At 45.8% G+C, this 22,752-nt stretch overlaps 1 protein-coding gene across 1 annotated transcript in view; it reads right to left on the bottom strand.

Annotated features, from left to right (window-relative positions):
* The window catches only part of LOC149915001 (RANBP2-like and GRIP domain-containing protein 8), a 30,232-nt gene extending 11,884 nt beyond the window's left edge, over positions 1-18,348 (bottom strand). The window contains exons 1-8 of the mRNA XM_090124343.1: positions 18,181-18,348; positions 16,654-16,767; positions 6,755-6,862; positions 5,975-6,112; positions 5,742-5,888; positions 5,048-5,233; positions 4,884-4,967; positions 4,263-4,397 (exon numbers count right to left, since the gene is read on the bottom strand). Coding sequence (XP_089980469.1) covers positions 4,266-4,397; positions 4,884-4,967; positions 5,048-5,233; positions 5,742-5,888; positions 5,975-6,112; positions 6,755-6,862; positions 16,654-16,767; positions 18,181-18,348 — 1,077 coding nt within the window. The 3' untranslated portion in view covers positions 4,263-4,265. The remainder of the gene's footprint in view (positions 1-4,262; positions 4,398-4,883; positions 4,968-5,047; positions 5,234-5,741; positions 5,889-5,974; positions 6,113-6,754; positions 6,863-16,653; positions 16,768-18,180) is intronic.
* Between the last annotated feature and the right edge of the window lie 4,404 nt (positions 18,349-22,752).

Raw genomic sequence — 22,752 nt, 5'->3', positions numbered from 1 at the left:
ACAAGTTGTACTGGAGGAGGTTTAGGTTAGACCTCTCTGAGGTTTTTCTCAGAGTGGTCAGGCACTGGAATGGCTGCCCAGGGAGGTGGTGGAGTCGCCGTCCCTGGCAGTGTTCAAGGGGCATCTGCATGAGGAGCTAGGAGATGAGATTTAGTGCTTGTGGTGACAATGGTGATGGGAGGATGGTTGGACTAGATGACCTTGTAGGTCATTTCCAACCTTGTGATCTATAATTCTATGCATCTACCAATTCAAACAATAATTAATTCCTTCCTTCTTCACAGATCTTAACAACTTGGTTTCCTCTTCCTCTCAACACTCTTTCTTCATCCAGATCCTAGCAAGTCCTCTTGGATGCTTTCAACTGCTCTGCAAAATGAAAAATCAGGGAAATTGTTCTCTACTCTGGGAGAGTTCCAAAGCTTTTTGACCAGGGGTAAAACTTGAGTACCTCACATTATTTTTTTCTAACTGTAGGAACTATCTTTTTTTATGTGCACATTACATATTTTCACATTTATCAACAGTTCTTGGAGATCCTAGAGAAAAAAACCAAAGGACATTCTTCCTTATTTCTCCTATTGCTTGGCTACTACTTTGTGTTCCTCCATGACAGTGACACTACAAGCTTATTCATTATTGCTTCTATTTTTAAAATAAGGAATATGCATTTTTTTTTCCATGCAATTCCTTGAAAATTAGTAACGGACAAACCTCAAGCTTTTGAGAGGTCTGAACTGGTCATGAAAAGCATCCAGAAGCTCAGAGGCTTATCCAAAGCTAATCTGAAAATTTCCAAACGTCTTCGCTCTAGAGAGAGGCACAGAAACCCATTGGATCAGGACTCCCATCACTAACTGGGCTCACCTCTCTCACTCTGCTCCCTCACCAAACATCCAGGACTGGTTTTTACCATGTCCTTGCTGAAGAGCACACAAGATACGCAAGCACACCGTTCTCCCTAGGAAAAACATGGCTCCTAGGCATCTACACTGCAAACCTATAAACAGATGTTTAAATCTTATAGGAATCAGAACAACTTAAAACGTATGCCTGAGGCCCCTGTCTAGCAGTAATGGCTTGCTGAATTTGGGCTCACAATATGATTCCAACTTGTCACCTTCCTGCCTTCCAACTGCCTTCACTGTGCTTTGAAGCTAAGATCCAATGCCTTAATGCCCTTATGTAACAGCATCTACTTCATCAAACACAGAGGAAGGAGCGTCTCAGTAACATACATCACACACCAGCCAGGCTGGTAAAGATAGGTAACTCTTCTGTGACAGCTTCATCGGAACCTTATTGTATTAGCCTTGGTATCACCCAGAACTCATTCCATTCACTGCTTTGAGGGGTCAGAGCCTAAACTCTACTAGAAGACCTGAAATCATCATGAAATCAGGTACACCTGATACGACCACACCACTAAGGCTCCTTTGCTAAACTTCAGTGGTTCCCAATGCTTGCTTAAAAAATAAAATCCAGCGAGAATATCAAGCGCCAACACTTTCCTCAGTATCCCAACATCCCTGCCTTGTCCATCTCTGGCCAGCAGGACTAAATTCAAAGCAGCGCAAACCACAATTCCACACAGGTAGCTTGAAGCTATGTTTAATCTTGCAGATCAGAGCTCAATAAACATTGGCTTGGCACAAGTCACTCACACAGAACAGTGGCTCTGCTATCACCAGTACCTGCTATACATCAAGAAGGAACGTGCTGAGGAAAATGAACACAGCAGCATACAACTAAGAGTTCCTCATGATTGTCAGCACTGAAAGCAAAGCAGGCTGAAGAAAAACCTCAGGTAAATCCATAGAGGACAGCAAAGCAAGGAGGACGAAGGACATGGACTGATCCTGAACCGAACACATTAGAGAACAAGAGCCTTGAGAGGACTAGTTGGTTACACAGATAAACAGTACGCACGCCTGAAATGGTGATTTCTTCTGAAGACTCTAGTGTGTTCCTCATCAAGAAAAAAGATAATACATTAAAAAAATCAGGATGGATATAATTTGAAATTTTTTTTCAACTGACCTGGTATCCTGGGGCAAACTGAAGACAAGACAGGACACCAATACAGAAAAAAAAAGAACTAACAGCATAGGGGGGTGCCACAGAGAAACTGGAAAGTGACCAAATCTCTGCTCAGGTAGAAACCATTGTGTGAAGTAGACAGCTTTTGCCAATGAGGAGCACAGTGGGAGGATGAGGATGAGGAAGGATGCCATCTGTAGCACAGACATTCACACCAGTGGCATAGCGTAGCGCAGAGCTACAATTTCAAAGTGATTGTAAGGTTTTATTTAACAATGCTGTTGTGTGGGATGAGCTCAAACAAGCTGCAAGTGACTGATTAATCAATAGATCTCAGCAACCTCAAAACCTGATTGTCTTGGAAAAAATAAACAGAACACGCCATCTCAAATAACATATAATCAATCTACAGAATTTAATCCAGCAGGCAGTCCTGTGGCCAAATTTTGTGCTGGCAGCAGACTCTTCTTATGACCATTAGGAACATTCCCAGTTACAGAGCTACCACAACTTGGGCAGAAAATATACAGACCCACCTGGGAGAATAGAAAATAAAGAAGCAATTTACCCTCCCCTTATCCAACTCCACTCTCACATTTAGAAGTGAAACTACAACTTTAAATGCCAGGAAAAAATGAGGGAAAAAAAAAATCATCTGGTATTTTCCAGGCAAACACCAAGATCATAGAATCACAGAATGTCCCAAGTTGTACGGCATCCACAAGGATCATCAAGTCCAACCTCATGTTCCAAGAAGGACCACCCAAACGCAAACAGTCTTTAAGCTGCAGCAGCTCAGGACCAGGCCCACAGCCCTGGGGAGCCTGCTCCACAACCACTGGTATCAGATGCAGCAAGCACAGGGAGCAGGCAGGTAGGCACAGCAAAGCAGCAAGCAAAGACCAATCTCTGAGAGGGGGCCTGCTTACAGAAGTAAACCTGGGGCCTACCTACAGAAAGCCCTCTGGAAGACCCAGAAAGGCTTTGGGATAGCTGTTAGCTCATCAGCAATAATAACATCATCAGATGGTGGATCGTCTGATGGCGCAGTCACAGCTTTGGACAGAAATTGAGCAAAACATGAAGACTGAATTACTCGAGAACAACAGCAACATTAACCCCACAATGCCCTTATTACTGAGCTAATTAATTCCCAGGTAGTTAGAAACAGATTTGGAGTCTACGCACTTTCTCCTTGCCCACAGAAAAAAAAATAGTCCAAGTTACAGAATGGCGGGGCAGAAATTATAGACTGTGTTGCAATGTAACAAGCTCCAATCTCCATGCACAGTTACGTCTTATACTATTGCCTTTGAAATTCAAGGCTCAGATCAGGAACAAGCCTGCATCTTCATACTGTCACAAGGGTCAGCTATATCCTCACATCAAACAATACGGGATTACGGAGAAGAGCCAAAGAGGTGTCGTCTACAGAAGCGGAGAAGTAAAATTCAGGCAGGACTGAGAAAAAAAAAGCTGTTTGCAGCAACGCGTACTACTGAATAACTTTGAGTGTTTGAAATTACAGAAGACGTTGAATAGCAACTGAAGAGGACTTGTTTCAAGTCAGTCATGGGAGATCTGTGCTTTTTACTAACTAATCTCAACCTATTACCATGGTAGCTGTTACTGAAACAACTTCTGTTCAAGAAGTCATCTTTTAGTTCCATGCTCCTGAGATCACCGGAATACTGCTCTCAGTCTTTGAAATTTAACAGACAGTTATATAAATATTATAAATATTATATATTTATTATGTATATAATAATCCTGAACAACAGATAGTAGCACACTAGGTTGACTTTGCGAGTTAGGATTCTTACAGGAACAACAGTTTTCATCACTTCCTTCGTTTTGGCATACAGAACAGCTAAAGAAAAAGCAGTTCTCAAGTAATTCTGACGCTTGGAGCATCCGCTTCTTCAAGTTTAAAGGAAAATCGTTGAAGAGATGCTTTTGTATTAGTTTTTCTTGGATTCTGAAAGGCAACATGCTAGGAGGCAGTGGGTTCGTTTCTCACCGAACAGATGTTACAGTCCCACTGACCTTCCTTTTTAGCAAAGCCAGATCCAAATTTCCCTCGTGCAGTATTATGTTTGGCTTTGAAACTTGCAGTACATTCAGTGAATGGGGAGCCACGTGTTTCCCACATAGCTGGATTTGGGCTCTGGCATGAAACATAATTCTTTGCAGTTGTTTTCTTTGGAAGAGCAACAACTTACCTGTTAAGGGAGCTTCACGAAGATTCTGTGCTGAGAACTATCTGACATAGCATCTGTTCCATAGCTTTTAGCAGACCACCAATGAGATGATACACTCACACTGGAGTTATTACATTTCATTTCCTGAATTTCATTCTGTTAAAGACAGTGTTTCAATTAAGAGAATGTAAAGGTATTCCATCGGTATTTGAAGAAAACCTAAGGAATAATCCCTACTCTCTTGCTGTTTAAAAGCATGTTTAAGGTCTGAGAAAAAAATCAAGAGTTAACTGCTGGAATAATTCAAGATCTGCCCGTCCTGTACAGAACTCTGAGACTGTTCTCCAAAGCTAGAAAAAGCCCAGAACCAAGAGGACGATAGCCAAGCTGATGAAAGCAGGACTCTTTCTTGTTCACACAGTCCTTAGAAAGGCTCCCTCCGCATCTCTGAGTCCCCAGTCAGAGTTTATAGGCAACAAGTTTTACTCTCGCACTCAATTTCAGCAGATGTTCAGAGCAGATGTTTTCATGAGTCATGCACTAGTCCAGAAAGAATGTCTGTCCAATGCTTGGATCACCAAGTACCTACCGTAACAAAAAGATCAACTGTTCTGCATTGAATATAGTGACAAAGTTATTTACCTTTAAAGCCTCCACTTGCTGACAGAGCATCTGAAGTAAAGACTGGGCATCTTCTGCCCACTGAGGGAGAGTTTTAGGAGAAAACTGGAAAAAAAAAAGGATGTACTGAACTTGGAGTTGTTATTCAAACGTAACGCTTCCCTGAAATCATATGTCTCATGTACCTTGTAGCTGTCAGTTGGTGAGAACAATAACTTCTTAGGAAATGGAATGGAATGTTTTACTCCTGAACCTGCAGCTTGAGAGATCTTTCTGGAGGAAAGATTCCCCTCTTCCTTCTCTTCAAATTCTCCAAGCTCCTGGATCACTGCGTTCAGCATTTCTGTTACAGTTTCAATAGACACTGGCAGCTGGAAAATTAATTGAAATGCAAGTCATGATTGCAATCCTTCCTCAGAGCAAGAGGCTACATTCTGAACTCTGGTAGAACAGCTCACAAGGCTTTCATTACAAAAAGACAGAAATGTTGTTAAGTTTTGTTCCTTGGTTTTGTATTGTTTTGTTTTGTTTTTCCTTCCCAGCAAAGCCCAACCTCTGTTAAAATTAATGTAAGAGGACAATTCACACAAGCCTGAATTCTACTTGGAAACTATCAACCACACTGAGAAGATAGTGGGAAAAAGCTGTTTGTTTACATAAAAACTGCCATTTGCAGGAGTCAAAACATTGCATGTTCTCGTGTTGTTAGAGAAGTTTCCCAGAATATATCAACCCACTGGAGTAAGGCAAGTTATTTGTCTGGGGGAACAAGTAAGTTTTCACTTGCCTTAAAGCAAAGGCTGCAAATGGTTTCAATTTGAAACTGTAAGCGACACCACTGCATCTCTCCAAACAAGATGTTGGGCAAGAATTACTTACTTTGTCAGCTACTGACAGATCTGAGGAGAACTCATCAATGATCTTCGTTAGGTAGTGCTTTCTTTTAAGAAGATAGGTTTTGTGTTCTCCTTGTTCTTCTGGCAAAACATCACCATTCACAATCTCCTCTGCCTTTCTTTGGCAAAGCTAAGCAACAGCATTTGGATTAATAAGAATCAGTTGGAATGCAAGTAACGAAAGAGCATTTGGGGTAATGCAGGTTAGGGACCAACCTTGGCAAGATTCCAGTATGAAATCACATTCTTGATAGCTTCAAATGCTAGGAAGGCATCATCAGTTTTGCCTTCAACCGCATCCAGCACTGCAAATGCTATTTGTGCCTCTTCTTCATAGGCTGCAACCTGAAAGACCTACAACCAAAGCCAAAGACAAGTCATACCTAACATATGCGTGAATACTTGGAACAGCTAGTGCATGCCAACATCCAGGAAGTAATCAGGTATTATTCATCTTCCTCTAAGACAAGAAAATACTTTTTCAACAAAGTTGGTGCTAAGGGAGTTCAGTGTCATCCAAGCAGATACAGGTTCACATCTAAGAAAAGTTCTCAGAAAATATTTTTCCCCCTTCATCAGATACATTCTGATACTACCAAATCTCATCGTTAGCACAATGCAAAAAAAAAAAAAACAAAAAAAACCCACCAACAACGAGTACATAACAAATAAAACAAAAAAGCTCCAATGTAAATGTAAGTGTCTTATTTGCAGCTGGGATGGAACTGTTTCCTTCAGCGTGTCTGGTATGATGCGATGTTTTGGTTCTAGGAGAAAAGCAATGTTGAGAACACACCAATGCTTATAGTTCCTGCTAAGCATGTTGTACAGAACCAAGCCATTCTCAGCAAATAATCCAAGCAGCTGGGAGGGAACAGAATTAGGACAGCTGACTTAAACTGGCCAAAGGGGTGTTCCGTGCAGGATGACATCATGTTTAGCCATCTTCCAGGTTAAATCACAACCATAAGCTTGTATAAAGACATATAACCTTACTCCAATCTTAGATTGGTCAATCTGCACCTGAATGTCCACATTATGGAAACATTTGAAGAGAGGATCAGTTGGTTCAGGAATATTTTTGTTCTTTTTATTGTTTCCAAACTAATCAGGATTTTCTTCCAGTAGTAGACACTTCTTCCAATGTATTCCTTCTGATCACAGAAAATTTTCAGGCTGGTGCCCTGTTGAAAAGAAACTACCTCAACAAATTCAAATCAAGTCTTACTAACACTTATTCTTTCCTGGTGTAGTTGTTTTCTTGAAAAATTCAAGAATTGTTCTCTGACACTTGTGATAAATTTCAGGAGGTCTCTCTCTAGAGTTATCTGAAGTAACATAAAGACAGAAAACAACACTACAGTTCACTGTAATGTGAAGAGGTAGTGAGGGAGAGTGTACCTGATAGGTTGACTAGATAAAGTAACTTACCCGACAAAGTTAACAGCAGTTCTCAATAGTACCTTCTCATCTGATTTTGTTTACTTTGTGTGTTCAGTTTACACAAGGAGAGAAAAAACGGATTGTACACCTTTAAAAATAATCTTAGCTTGCTATATTTTGCAGGCTTCTTGCCCAGTGTATAACTAAGGCAGGCCGAAGGCCATGCTTCTCCAGTGTTTGCAGAGTACTTAATCCATGCTGTGCAAGCAACTTCAGTTTTGTCTCTGATTCTGGTCTGAGTATCAAAGGAAACAGTCCTCAGTTAGTATTTTCTCTTTTTCTTCTATTCACGTGACTTGTTTGACGAAAACAAATAGCTAGTAGGTTCTAAACTAGCTCTAGTTTAGAAATGCTGTACATGAAACATTAAGCCCATTTACAGAAAGCTCATATGCAGTAGGTCTCAAACCCCTACTGCAACAAAACATTCACGTCCGAAACAGCCCAACAAAGCAAACTAGTTTTACACAAACTATGGGAATCAATTCAGAAGCTGTCTAAAGGCTTGTTTCAAATATTTCTGAACTGAAGAATTCTTACATTGTTTTTTTTCTGCATAAGAATATGAACAGCATCCCACCAGGATGTTTGCTTCTCAGTATAGCACTGTTTGCACAGCAGCAACAGTAAGAAAGGAGGCTGATGTGTTTCATTACGAATATTAAATTTCTCTTGCAATTCTAAGTTGCTAGTGAATACCATCCCGAGTAGAAATACCTGTTTTTGTGAAAATAAATAAACAACAACAACCAAAAAATTAGATACCAAAAGAAATAAAGGAAAATAAAGGAGAAGAAAATAAATAAGAAAAGATAAAATAGCACTTAAATGCATTTAAGATGTACGAAAGTGCACTGACTTCAAGGTCCAACAGGCAAATGGATTCAGGAGTATCTGTCTCAAGTCTTGATGTTTCTTGCAGCAAGTGAAAAAATTGTTTTTAAAATTGTCACATTGGGGGTAGCACCACTGCAAACCAAGCCACACAGGGTGCTGGAGACTACCAGCACACTACATTGTGCATTTGAACAGCACCTGTGCAAAAACAAAGCAGTAGCAAGTTAGTATCTACGTCCTAGGGAGGAAGGCTAGCGTCTGATCAAAGCTGGGTTTCATTCCAAGAGAAGTAAGGAGCTCTGAAGATTTCTCCCATCCTAGGAGCTTCCTAGCAACCTCTTCCCACCTGTCTGCCTTTGTCTAACAAGCTGGAACTAAGCATTTTGAAAAGCAGATGTAACACTCTTCAAGTGATTTCTCCATCTGTTTTGATTACACAAGTAACTTTTAAAGGAGAAATACCAACTTCACAGAAGTGCACAAGGCAAACATATTGGTACATTTGCTCTTTCTGTCAAGGCGAAAAATGGAGAGAACATCTCCAAGGAAGCACATAAAAAATTTAAACATGAACTTCTCCATTTTGAGGTATCAGGTTAAGCTGATGTATTATACAGACATCCTTCCCGTTTTTCTAAGTCTGTAAAGCTCAAGAGATCTACCATTTTCAGCAAAGAAAACAACCTGAATGCTTAATTTCTGTTTTGAATTCAGTTTTGTTTTTTACTCCTGCAAATATGCTTACATGGCTTTTCCTCTAATAGGGGAAATCTTTATCCCATGTATAATAAGCACAAGCCTTTGAGTGCTGTTGTTTTGGGGTTTTTTTTTTTTTTTTGTTTTCATTTTTGTTAGTTTGTTTTTAAATACACATTACAAAATAATATAAAGAAACAAACCTCTTAGGAGAGACTGTAAAACTATGAACTTTTTTCCTTTATACCTACACGTATCTCTCTTTAGCTATGTCTATCAAGAAAAAAGGCCATAGTTGTTGCTGTAGTTATTGTTTTGTATCCTGCTAGATCATTTTAGATTTAATAATCTAAACATTTCTGAAAACTAACAGCTAGGTAGAAAACTACCAGTATTCTAATCTTCTCTCACTCAATTTCAAAGCCAGACTTCATCATCAAGTCTCAGCAATTCATCCTAGAGTTACTTCATTTTTATGCTTGGAAACTGCATTCTTGCATTACAAGATGTGCCTTCCTATTAACACTTCCTAGTGTTCAGACACAAAAGGCTAAGCAGACAGCTGAAGTGAAAATGAATCAAAGCAGACAAGAAGACAGCACTGTGGAAGCAGGAAGTGCATGAGAAATTCTTCAGAAGCAGGCGTGACAGTACCACCTCTCAGCAACAAGCATCAATGGAAGCTTCGTGCACATCACCCCCTTGCATTGATACACTGAACAGCTGTCACAGCCCCACCTCTTTCGTTGCAAAAGGAAGGAGCTAAAAAAGCTCCTCTGAAACAGTCGTGCTTCAGTTGAATTTAAGAAACACCTCTTACCATTATCATATTTATTAAGTTCTTCTTACATTGGTGCTCGTGTACTGACATTGCTTGTCTCATCTATGCCAAGGAAAGAGAAGCCCCCCTCCCAAAGAGGCTTTCAAATAACGTCAGTAAACCCCTTGTGTTGGCAAAAGATTCCAGTCTTTTTCAAGAAATTGTCCTTGCCACGGCTTAAGCTCAGCAACATATGACCTAGAAAACAAAAATGGGATTTCACATAAAAACACTGAAGGACAACCCCAACAGTGGGCTGCTCTTGCTACTTAAGGTTGGGAATCGAGCCGCTTAACTCTTCAAGTAACTATTCATAAAATTAAAAGAGATCTATGGAACTTTCTTAAGGATTAATTCTTATTACCAGACTGGCTTTTGCGATCACAAGCCAACATTTCCAGCTTGTCTTCTCCAGCGGGATCCCCTTTTATTAGTTTTGACTTTGGTTTAAGAACCTGGAGAAGAAAGGAGAGGATTTGTCACAGCTTCTTTACAACAAAAAGCAGATCACTTAGTTTAGTCTTGAACATTAGGAAACATATTCTTATTTCTAGCACAAGAGAACTTTAGAAATATACACTCATTCTGAAGGCACTCTGCAACATATCAATGAAGAAGACACAGTGAGTAATTTTGGCTACTGCCAATAGCTGTAAGCACACACAAGAGAAAGTAAAGTTCTGAACACCAGCAGTTGCACAAAATGGAAAATTAGTAGTATTTCATAAGGCAAAGAATTAAGACTGACTAAGCTCTACTGACTGTCTGTGAACAAGAATGTGGGAGATACTCAGTTAGCTCCTGTCCACGTCCTTTAAAGGCATGTGGAAGAGTAAGACTTAGTGAGGGGAGAGCCTTACAAACACTAATTAATCTTTGGAATATGGGTGTTCCGCACATGTACAGCAAGAGTGGTCAAGAACTGCATTAACTACAGGCAGAAAGTGAAAAGTGACTTACGTTGAAACTTTTCAAATAACACAGTGCTCCCAGTTGACACGCATCGCTCCACTGCACCTCACTGTTCTGGGCCAGTTTGAGCAGAAACATCCCAGCATGCATGTATAGCTGTCCTTTCATTTCCAGGACGGTGTGAGACAGCTCCTCAGCTTCTCTCACATACTGTTTCACAGAGTGAAGGAGACGATCAAAGCTAGAAGGCAGAAAAGACTCATTTTCAACAAAGTCCTGGTAAAAGCCATCGCATGCTTTGGGTCAGTGTTATTTAACTGTGGACCGAGCAACTCGGTGATTCAACTGCTACTACCACCTCAGTTGTTTAAACCTGAGTTGCACAAGAAAGCAGGACAACAGCCTCAAGTTCCCAAAGCACTGACCTTCACTTATGGAAGTGAAATCAACTGAAGTCAGTAGAAGTCAGTATGAAAGAAAACATAACAGGAAGAATGGAACACAGAACTTCACCAAGAAATGGGCTACAAACATTGTTTTGCACTATTCCGGCCGTGCCGCAGGTGATATACCTTGAAGTCAGTTGGCTTAGCTGGCCTGACCAGTTTTCCCTGAAGAAGAATGCTCTTACTGGGGGTGGCCTTCTGCTTCCCATTTATATCTACAATTCTTCATCATATCATATCATATGCGGGTTGTGTTAAGCTGACCAGGACAAAACTGGTCCACAAATATCTGTGAAATCTGAATTAGATGCTGAAGTATAGAACAACGTTCTCTTACTGAAGAGACAGAAGGCAACCGACCCAGGATATCACCAAGTCTTCTCCAAGGCTTGTAGCTTGGACAAATACATAGCTTGGGCTTCAAGCCTACTAAGAACCTTAGTACAGAGAAACTCCTCTCCTGTCCACAAACTGGTTACGCAGGGAAATTGATACCTGCTAGATGTTCTCTGACTAAGAAAAAAGTATTCCGTTCTGGACTTTTAAATACAAAAATGATAAAACAATACCTTTCAAGCACCTCTCTGCACTGACAGACATCTCCCAAAGCAAATTTCATTTTAATAAAGCTAGAATGAGCCAGTAGATGACTGCTTTTGATAGCTCTCCAATTCTTTGTATTAGATTCCAAGTCCTGGGCTGATTCAAGGTATTCCTAAAGAATAAAGTTCATCAGAGGAAGAGGAATAACCATCTTTCTGTGAAGGCAAGGATATTACTTCTCCAGGACACACTGCTACCTAACTCACTTTCACAGGTGAGGCATTAATGTATCTTTCAGCAGTGAAGTTCCAGGAACTCTTCAAACAGTTCTCTCCTTGATGAAGCTGCTATATCTAGCTTAGACTTGAAGTTAGAAAATATACAAGGTTTAACTTTAGGAAGAAAATCCCCATTAAACAATTGGCTTCAGTTGACTTTCATTTGGAGGAGTTACATTATTTGAGCAATAGCTGTCAGTGGAACGAAACTAAGAGACTGTGACCAGTTTTGAGGATATGGAAGATTATGACAGAATCAAAAGATGATTAAATACCTCAAGTGTCTTTACGACACAGAAACACCATTCCAAGCTCGTCTCCAGAGGTATTTTCTTCTCTGCCTCCTGAACATGGAGCACAGCATCTCGTAATTTACTGCATGAGTGGTACAGTGCAACCAAGTTTGATGTTAAGAGAGACGTCATCAGGTCTTGCATGGAATTCAGCTTGAGTCACATAAAAGAGCTAATTTCAGCCATCTTCAACTTTATATTCTTGTAACTTCTCCTATGAAACATGAAGGCAACATAATTAATTTTTTTTTCTGCATCAGTCTTTTCAACAACCACATCACCACTGTTTGCTCACCTCCACTACACAGACTACAGACTTGATGAAATTACTCCAACATCTTAGAAACAAGATAACAGGGGAAAAAACTTCAGAGGGTGCCTCTTGTAGATGCTAAGTTAAGACTGTCAGACAGTTTGATTCAGAGACAGCACACCTTGTTACAGAATAGCTAGTCCGTATGAGAACTGTTGAATCACAGTTTGAACCTCTGATTGATCACCGCAGGTGAGCACTGAGTCAGCCCTGGGACTGCAGGTGAAGGCAATTCAGTTGTGTGACCACAAGGGATGGAGCCTGGCTGCACCTCTTCTAGACCCCATTTAAGGGCTGACTGCCACTGAGGAAGGATCTCTCTCTGGAGATCGCTCCTCATGGAGTTTCTTGTGAGCCCACAACATCAGTGAGCATTTTTTCATTTATCTCTGATTATCTTTCTCAACGTGATAACCTTACCAGCCTAACTTTTCTATATACTACATAGCATCTGTATACTTATTGACCATACACTAGTCCAAGTAAAACAAAAGAAAACCAACAGAAGCCCCTAAGAACCTCAATGTCATTGCTGCTGTGCTACATAAAACTAAGTGCCAAAGTGACACTGTATAACTGAAAGCATTTACACAGTAGTTGAGAATGACAGCACTTCCCACACACTTCATTTTTAAACTCAAAAAACTAAAAAGGAGTTTAGTCACAAGAGACACATCAGGTATTGCCTATCTAAGCTCAACTTCTTAGATATTATTACTAACAATTTCCTCACATTTTTGAACAGATAAACCTTAAAATGCATGTGAAAGTCCAGAGCTGTAATTTTCATGCAAGCTAGAAAAAAACAGCAGGCAGCAAAGAAATTAATATGTAATTGATTTAAGATTCCTGATTCTAAAATAATCTAGCCAAGGAAATATTGAGATGACTAGATGACATGAGAAGCTGGAATTTACCTTCAACCTCCAAGAGAGCAGCAGCATTCCCAGGGAGCAGCCTGGCAGCTTTCTCAACCCAGTATTTTGCTCTTCCATCACTGATGTCTTTATTGCAGAATAGCTCCACAATCTTCAGCACCAGATCTTTCTATACTAGGTTCAGATCCACAGAACACTACTTTTCCCCATGCACAAGCAAGACAAAAAAAGGTTACTGGTAACTTGCATTATATTTGTATACTACTGGTAACTTGATCTTGCAATCCATATAAAACAGGAAAGAAATTGATGGCCATTCAACAGACCCAGATATTCCAACTACAACTCTCAGTAAATACTTTTTGAATTCACTGTGAAAAGGCCACCACTAGATTATAGCACTCAGATAACTGCTGGAATTCAGAAGAGAGTAAAAGAAAGAATGCCAAAATCAGATCCTCTTCCCCTACGGCTGCTTACTGCTATATGTAGGCAGCTGGACTATGACTACTTGTCTAACTCAATATGGAGACTTATGGGAAAAAAGATGTCATCAAGGGCAAGAGCGCTTCACTCTGTTGGCAACAGGATTTTTCAACACATCCTCCCCCTGCCCAAAGCCTGATCGAAGGAATTTTGTCTGAGAAGTTCACATTCATTCACTTGCCTACTCAGCACTTCATTTGCTCTGCCCCTGTCTACCTCTGTAACAAGAACATCACCAGTAACAAACAAACAGTGTCACTGAAAAACACCTTTGGTGGAGTTTTCCAGTTGCAACTAGGTTACCATTATCCCTGCTAGGCAATTCCACAGCAGACACAGACCCTTAGTCCAAAGGGCAATGGTAAGACTATCACAGCAGCTACCAGACAGATCAAGTCAGGACACAAAAGAAAGGATCGACTGGAAAAATAAATTAAAAACTGAAGCCAATTCTATAAAAAAAATAATCATTTTTTAAGTACATCATAGACAGATTTAGCAATAAAAAATGTACATCATACAATTTGCCCACAAATAACACATTTTCTACTCTGGGTTTAAGGAATGCACTGTATAGGGGCATTGGTGCTGCATGAATGACTGCAGGCAGAGGTGTAGCAAAGTGAACACTAAACATTTCATCATTTAACGTAGAAAGCATTGAAAAAGAAAAATGACAATTTTCCCAACCTCTTTCCATCACCCATCACAGACATGGGAAGCACAGACAGATGGCCATTGGGCATGACGTACAGGGTCTTCATGACTGGGGCTTCAGGGGCTGGCCGTGGTCACTGTGGAGAAGGGAAGAGCGTGGTCAGCAGTCATGGAGACAGGGCAAGTACTCTGGGCTGGAGCCCCTACAGCAGAGTTGCAGGGTTTCAGGCTGCACAAAATACCATTTGTCTCCTTTTGTATTCAGAGTGACTCAAAATCAAACCCCGGCAGTGTCACAGCCTGGGCAGAGCACTGCAAAGGAACCCTAAACCTGTCACCTCCCTTCCTAGACCATTCAGATCACTCAAAGAATCCTCGCTCCCTTCAGCAATCCCAGCCTCTCCCCAGGGGGCTAGGACCACAGGGCTCTTCCTTGGTCAAGAACTCTCCATCCAATTCTCAAAGCTCTCACACAGCTCAGGCATCTTCAGCTTGGTCATACTAGCAGTGAAGTGCATGCACCCACCTGCCACAGCTTCGCAAGAAGGCACAACTCCCAGTGAATTATCTGATGGGCCAGCTATGTCACACTAACAGAAAGAAAAGAAGAAGAAAAAAAAACTGAGAGAGGGAGAAAAAAGGCCCTCACTCAACTAAGGACTTTGGGGCTCCCTCTAGGACACCTGTTATCTCAGCACAGTTCACAGTTACTTACAATGCACACAGCACCTACAAAAGCATCACGCTCCAACAAGCAAGGAAAACAAATCCACCATGCTGCAAAGGGCTCCTAGCTCTCACTAGGTGACGCCCGCTCCGTGTACAGAGCATGCACAGAAACTGCACCTCAGCTCTTCTACTTCTTCTTCTGCTTGGACTGTCAAAGCTTTGGGCTGGGAAATGTTGCTTGGGGGGTGGGAAATGGTTGGGGAGTGGGAATGGCTGGGGTGGGGAAGGGTTGGGGGTGGGAATCGCGAGTGGGAATGGGGGTGGGGGGAGGGATGATTGCGGGTGGGAATCGCGGGTGGGAATGGCTGGGGGGAGGGAATGGCTGCGGGTGGGAATTGCGGGTTGGGAATTCTTGGGGTGGGGAATGGCTGTGGGTGGGCATTGCGGGTGGGAATTCTTGGGGTGGGGAATGGCTGTGGGTGGGCATTTTGGGGCGGTGGGATCTTTTTGGAGTGGGAAATGAAATGGCTGTACTGTGATATTGTTGGGGTGGGAAATGACTGGGGTGAGAACTGGCTGCGGTGGGAGATGGCTGGCATCAAAAATTCTTGTACTCCGTAACTGCTGGCACTGGGGATGTGGGGAGGGGGAGGGACTTTTGTGGGGTGGCAATTCTGAGTGAGAAATTGTACTCTGATACAATGTTATACTCCAAAATCGTTGGAACTGGGAGGAAAGAATTACTGGGGTGGGAATTGGGGGGGCTGGGAAGTTTTTTGGACGGGGAGGAAACTGTTGGTGGGAGGGAGCGGGGGGGTGAGAACTTGATCGGGGGGTGGGAAACTGATTAGAGGGTGGGAAATTTAGGGGGAAAATAGTTGCTGACCCCTTTAGGGGATCAGCAACTATTGTTAGGGTGGGAAATGGTTGGGAATATTGTCATTTATTTACTCTTTTGTACGTTTAACTATTAAATGGTTTGCGTTCGCTTTGCTACACCTCTGCCTGCAGTCGTTCATGCAGCGCCAAAGCCCCCCCAGGCCTCCGTGCCCACCTCTGGGGATGTTGGGGTGGCTGCAGGGAGCCAAGAGCTGCAGCTCCTCCACACTGAACATCTCTAGCACAATCGCTGCTGTCATCATCTCTGCTGCCTTGTTTTGTTCCTGGGGAAGGAGATGGTCACGTACTGAGCAATGGGGGTGTTGAACTGGGGGCACTGGGCAGTACTGGTGGCACGGGGAGGTCCACTGCGGGGCACTGGGAGGCTAGCGAGGGCCGCACACAGCACTGGGGTGGCTCCAGGCAGCACTGGGGGGCACTGACTTTGCACAAGGAGAGTCCAGACAACGCCGAGAGGCAATGGGACCTTAGTGGGGAACTGCAAAGAGCACCAGGAGAGCTTTGGACGGCACTTGTGGGGTTGGAGGGGGCTCAAACAGAACCCAGGTGGCACATTTTAACTAACCTCACTCATTTCCTCTTCTGCAACATCTCACCCAAGGCATTCAACAAGCTCTTCTTTCCATGCGGGGAGACTTTCTCCTTGGGGCTGACCTTCCCCCCCCACGCCCCCTCCCCGTGCTGCCTGTCTCTCCCCTGGCCGCTATGTTCCATGCATTCCCACCCTGATGCTCTCACTCAGTGACACGTTTGTCACCCACACGCTCACCATGGGTCCTGAGGAGGGGTGGCGGTTGTCCAGTGAAAGCAACCCCAGTGACAGCCCTGGTCCCGAGCCCTAGAAGACACAGATCCTGGAAAACCACCCTCAGTGCTGCTTCATCTCATCACCTTGGCACTCCACTTGGGGGCTTTGAGGAAGCTAACTGCTTCCCCTGATGTTTCAAGCTGGTGCTACCCATGCCTGCTGATGATGCTTCACGCTCTGGCACAGCCGCCTGTAAAGCTTAAATCTGCTCTGCACCCTCGCTTAAAGTCACATCTTTTTCAAGCAGTTCCAGTGCTCTCAGAAGTAGAAAACCAAAGGGACGTTCCAGTGGAACGGCACTAGCTCAAACACCTTCCCTCGCTGCTGCTCCCAGGACCCCCAGCACTCCTTTTGCCCCGCCTGCACAACGCTTCTTTCTCTGTCCGCGCGCTCCTGGCAACAGAAATTCCACCAACAGCCCTCAACAAAACTGCTCTCTTCCAAACACTCAGGGCATCTAACGAGCCCACGCGGCGGTTGCCAAAAGAGCAGCTTCTGGAAGAGACGGGGACACTGAAGGCAGTAAAGAAGAAAAGGAAAAAAAAAAAAAGAAAAGTCATTAAAGAGCAACAAAACCTGAGAACATCATCCCCTCAGTTGGCTAGAGATTGCTTTGCAAGCACACACCTGCCTGCCACTGCTAACCAAGCAACCACCTCCCGGCCTTCGCTTCACAAGCAATCACCTGCCTGCCTGCCACTGCTTTGCAAGAACCCATCTGCCTGCCTTTGCTAAGCAAGCACACGTCTCCCTGCCTTTGCTTCACAGCCATGCACCTGCCTGCCTTTTCGAAGCAAGCATGCATCCATCTACCTGCCGTTCCTTCATATGCACCTGCCTGCCTTTGCTATGCAAGCATGCACCTGCATGCCTTTGCTAAGCAAGCAAGCACACCCATACCTGCCTTTGCCTCACAAACGTACCCCTACCTGCCTTTGCCTCACAAGCACCTGCCCGCCTTTGCTTTCGATGCGTGCACATGCTTCCCTTTGCTCTGCAAGCACACACACGCCTTTGCTTTGCACACACCTGCCTGCCTTTGCTTCTCAAGCACATTCCATTCTGTGGCCCAGGAAGAGGTCTGTTCTCTCTTCATTACCAGTGCCTCTGTACACACTGAAAACCAGGAGGAAGAGGCCATGATAGAAAGTCAGAGAGATTCCTGGAGCACAAGGGACCGTTTCACAGGAACAAGCCCCCCGCCGTCTACGTGAACACTGTTCCACTCCTGTCAGCCAAGTCAGGGATGCTCCACACACATTCACTTTCACTGTTAACACTCTCTCACTGTTAACTCACATTGTTAACTAGCAATAGGACTGGAGGGAACGGCCTCCATTTGAGCCGGGGGAGATTCAGGCTGGATGGTAGGAAATACTGCTTTTCCAAAAGAGTGGCTGGGCGCTGCAAAGGGCTGCCCAGGGAGTTGGTGGAGTCACTGACCCTGGAGGTGTTCGAGGAACGGTTAGACGCTGTGTCGAGGGACATGGATGAGTGAGAACTATTGATGATAGGTGGATGGTTGGACTGCTGATCTCGTAGGTCTCTTCCAACCTTGGCGATACTAGGATTCTGAGATCTTGCTACCTGGCCTACCGTGCCTGTTACCATCTTCCGAACCTGCCACTTCACACTGGCAGATGAATTTCTCACCTACTTTCCTCCCTGCCCCAATGGGAGGAAAGGCATCATCTCCACTTGACAGGCTGGAGCAGTAGCACGTTGCACTTGTGAGTTTTTCAAGACCCCTTTAATCCCCAGAGGGAATAAAACTGCCCAAACAAAAAGGCTGCAGCGGGGCTCTCTCCAGCACACCTGTTGTCTCAGCACAGTTCACAGTTACTTACAATGCACACAGCACCTACAAAAGCATCACGCTCCAACAAGCAAGGAAAACAAATCCACCACGCTGCAAAGGGCCCCTAGCTCTCACTAGGCGACGCCTGCTCCGTGTACAGAGCACGCACAGAAACTGCACCTCAGCTCTTCCCCATTTATCCCCCCACCATTTCTACAGGCAGCTAGAGACATTGTGCAAAGGTCTCACGGAGAAGACAGGATGTACAGGAGATTTCTCACTTCTCTGGTGCGAGAACACTGCTTCTCGAGATGAGAAATATTTTTCAAACAAGCACCAATCAACCATTGTAACTAACAACTGAAATAGCATTTCCCCTGAAAAAAAAAAAAAAAAAAAAAAGCCTGTCCAAGGACCTCTCCTCACACACTTGCCAAAAAGGCCACAAACATCATTCCACTAGGCAGGCTTACTGACAGAACAGCAGGCTTCCCTTCACCGTGCATCACGTGGACACAAACAGGCTGTTGGTGCAGGGAAGGCAACTTCACCTGAGCATCTCACCACAGACGTTCCCTCCGCTCTGCTTTCCTGCCAAGATACAAGGAGAAAAGCCTCAGCTCATCCAAGCAACAACTGGAAACAAGTCCAGAAAATTCTCCATTCCAAAGCACTTCCTGGAGAGGTACAAAGGAGTCCGCCAAAGGGAACACGTGCTCACGCTGTGGCCTTCGGAGAAACACGCTGCCTTTGTGCTCCTGGTTCCCCAGGGCTCTTCTTCATCACCTTCTGGGCACAGCACAATAGCTTTTCTTGTACAAATCTAGGCCCTACGTACCTTCCTCCACCCCAAAATAAAGTCCGACATAGAGCTGCGGCGCAGAGATTGGATGCTGACAAGAGCACTAGAAGAGCAGAACAGGGGAAGAGCACATACAGACAAGGCAGAAATAAAGAAGAGCAGCAGAGAAGAAAAAGAAGAAAGGATGCAGGTAAGAAAGAAGTGCAGAAGATGAAAAGCGCAAGAGAGAAGACGGTTGGATCCAGGCAAGACAGCAGAGCAATGAGGAGATGAGCAGAAGAGGAGGAGAGCAGGAGAATAAAAGAGAGGATGAAGGTAAGAAAGACGTGCAGACGGGGAGAAGAGCAGAAAGGGAGATGAGCCAAGACAGCTAAGGCAGAAAAGCAGAAGTGGAGAGGAGCTGAAGAGAAGAAGAGAGAATACGGGTATGGCAGAAGTACAGAAGATGGGAAGACAGGACACGGGTCCGTGAGAAGCGCAGAAACGAAAAAGAACAGAAGGGAGGAAGAGAGCACAGAAGAGCAGAGAAGGAAAAGAGCTGTGAAGTAGAAGAGCAGAGAGTGGTCAGAACAGAAGAACCGTAGAGCGCAAGATGTGCAAAGAGGATACAGTTAAGTCAGAAGAGTGGATGAGGAGAACAAGAGGAGAAGAGAGGATACGGGTAAGAAAAAAGAAAAGCAGAAGAGGAGTACAGATGCAGGAGAGGACTCAGGATACAAGGAAGAAAGAACAGCAGATGAGCAGAAAAAAAGAGGATAACACTCAGGGAGAAGAGCTGAAGAGTAGATGAGGAAGAGAGCAGAAAGGGGAAGCACGGAAGAGGGAAGAGCAGAAAAGACAATGCTGTCTCTTCTGTCCTCGCTAGCAATGCCCCCAAGAGACAGCCAAAGCCAGGAGAAAAAGTCCACGGTTTAAAGTTAGTGATGTTCTCCGAGGCACAAAGGACCAGTTCACAGTAACAAGCTCGGCATACGCTGCACGGGCACTGACTCATTCCTGCACTGTTCTCAGCTAAACCAGGGCTGTCCCACAGAAATCCCTCCTTTTCATTGTTACCATAGGTCTAACTGGCCTACCACGGCCGCTACCACTTTCAAGAACTCGTAACTAATGCTGGCACTTTAAGTTCTTAGCCATGGCCTGGATAAACACAATTTTGGGCGGTGACGACTGGAAATCGCTTGGACGGGAGGGGAAACCATCCCTGGGGTGAGAACTCACTGCAGGGATGGCAAATCCCCACTGGGACGGGCAGACCCTTGGCAAGGAAGAGCACTGGGCTGCCAAATGCCCATCGGGATGGTCACTGATCATCGGGATGGGAAACAACTGGCATGGGAAGGATGTTTGGGTACGAAAAGTCAAACCATCGCAAGCCTGGGGGAAAGGGGCTGACCCCAACGGTCACGGAACCCCCCTGGGGGGAGGGGCTCCCCCAACTGCCACTCTCCAGCTGTCATGGCAGGTAAGGCAGCGGGCTCCCCCTGCTCTGATGCTCCACCTGACCCCAGTGCCCCAGATCTCACCCCAGCGCACCAGATCTCACCCCTGTGACCCTCGATCGCACCCCAGCACCCCAGACCTCACCCCTGTGACTCCAGATCTCACCCCAGCGCACCAGATCTCTCTCACCCCTGTGACTCCAGATCTCAGCCCAGGGCCCCAGATCTCTCTCACCCCTGTGACCCCAGATCTCAGCCCAGGGCCCCAGATCTCTCTCACCCCTGTGACCCCAGATCTCACCCCAGCACACCAGATCTCTCTCACCCCTGTGACCCTCGATCGCACCCCAGCGCACCAGGTCTCTCTCACCCCTGTGACTCCAGATCTCAGCCCAGGGCCCCAGATCTCATCCCTGTGACCCCAGATCTCAGCCCAGCGCACCAGATCTCAGCCCAGGGCCCCAGATCTCACCCCAGCACACCCGATCTCATCCCTGTGACCACAGATCGCACCCCAGCGCCCCAGATCCCTCTCCTCTCACCCGGATCTCACCCCAGTGCCCCGGCTCTCAGCCCAGCGCCCCTTCTGGCATTTCCCCACAGAGAGATTCCCTCGACGAGCGCTGACGGTGCCTCTGACACCCGACGCCATTTTCGTTGAAGCGACTGTGCCGCCACCGGACCCCGCCTGGATGCAGCCCACCGTCCGTGGACCGATGCCGGTACCACCCCAACCCTCCCCTGTCCCCACTGCCACCTACCTGGCACCTCAGGCCTCTGTCTGGCCTGGGGGACCAGGTGTCTGGGGACAGGCAGCGCAGCTCCCACCTGGGGGGCTGCCCCCAACCCCGGCTCAGCTGCCACCTGGGGGCCTGACCCCAGCTGCGGGGCTGCACTTACCGGTGCTGCTGCTCCTACCTGGGGGGCTGCACCCAGCTATGGCTTCCCCCACCGCCCCTGCTCCCTGCTCGGGACATCCCCTGCTGGCAGGGACGCTGCTGCCCCAGCAGCCCATGGGGCTGTGGCCTGGGGCCGTGCTCCTCCACGGGGAGCCCCCGCAGCCCGCAGGCACCTGCCTGCCGCAGGCCCCCGCCCGCCCCGGCCCCCCACCCGTTCTTTTGCAGGTACCCTCCCTGCAGCAGCAGGTGCTCCCCGTGCCCTGCACCCTGCCTGACACCTGGGAGGCGCCGATGGAGCCCTTCCAAGACGCCGTGGTGCTCTCGGAGGACCGGGGGCACCCTCCGCCCACCGACGTGTGCCCCCATCCCGCCACGGCTCCGCTCACCTGCAGCGCTGCCACGCTGGAACCAGGCGGTGAGTTCAGGGGCTGCGGAGCGGGCGGCACGCTGTCCGCACCGGCTGGCTGTGGGAAAGCTGGCATTGCTCCACCGGGGATGTTCTTGCTTTTCCAGCAGTGACAACGAGCGCAGACACCCCGGAGGACATCGCGGACGACATCGAGGAGCTCCTCATGTGGATCAACGAGGGTGAGTTTGGGGGCAGCACAACTGGCGGGGGGGTGTTCGCACCGAGTGGGCGCGGGAAAGCTGGCATTGCCCCACTGGGGATTTTTTCCTTTTCCAGAAGTGACGGCCAACACAGGCATCCTGGACGACACCGCAGACATGCATGACCTGCTCACGTGGATCAACAACGGTGAGTCTGGGAGCAGCACAGCTGCTGGGCGGCTGTCTGCGCCGAGTGGCCGTGGGAAAGCTGGCATTGCCCCACTGGGGATTTCTTCCCTTTTCCAGAAGAGAGACCCAGCACCAACACTCTTGCTGACGATGCGGAAATTGACCATTTCCTCAACTGGATTGATGGTGAGTTTGTGGTCTGCAGAGATGGCGGGTCCGTGTCCACACCGAGCTGGCGTGGGAAGGCTGCCATCATTGTTCTGGGGGATGTTCCGCTTTTCCAGAAGCAGCGAGTGCTCCGGACAGCTGCAAAAGCAAAGACCTGATGCAGTGCAT

This window comes from Phasianus colchicus, chromosome 25 (assembly GCF_987193195.1).
Source record: "Phasianus colchicus chromosome 25, bPhaCol1.hap1.1, whole genome shotgun sequence".
Taxonomy (NCBI): Eukaryota; Metazoa; Chordata; class Aves; order Galliformes; family Phasianidae; genus Phasianus; species Phasianus colchicus.
The sequence above is the reverse complement of the archived record's forward strand: the minus strand, read 5'-3'. Positions and strand labels throughout refer to the sequence as shown.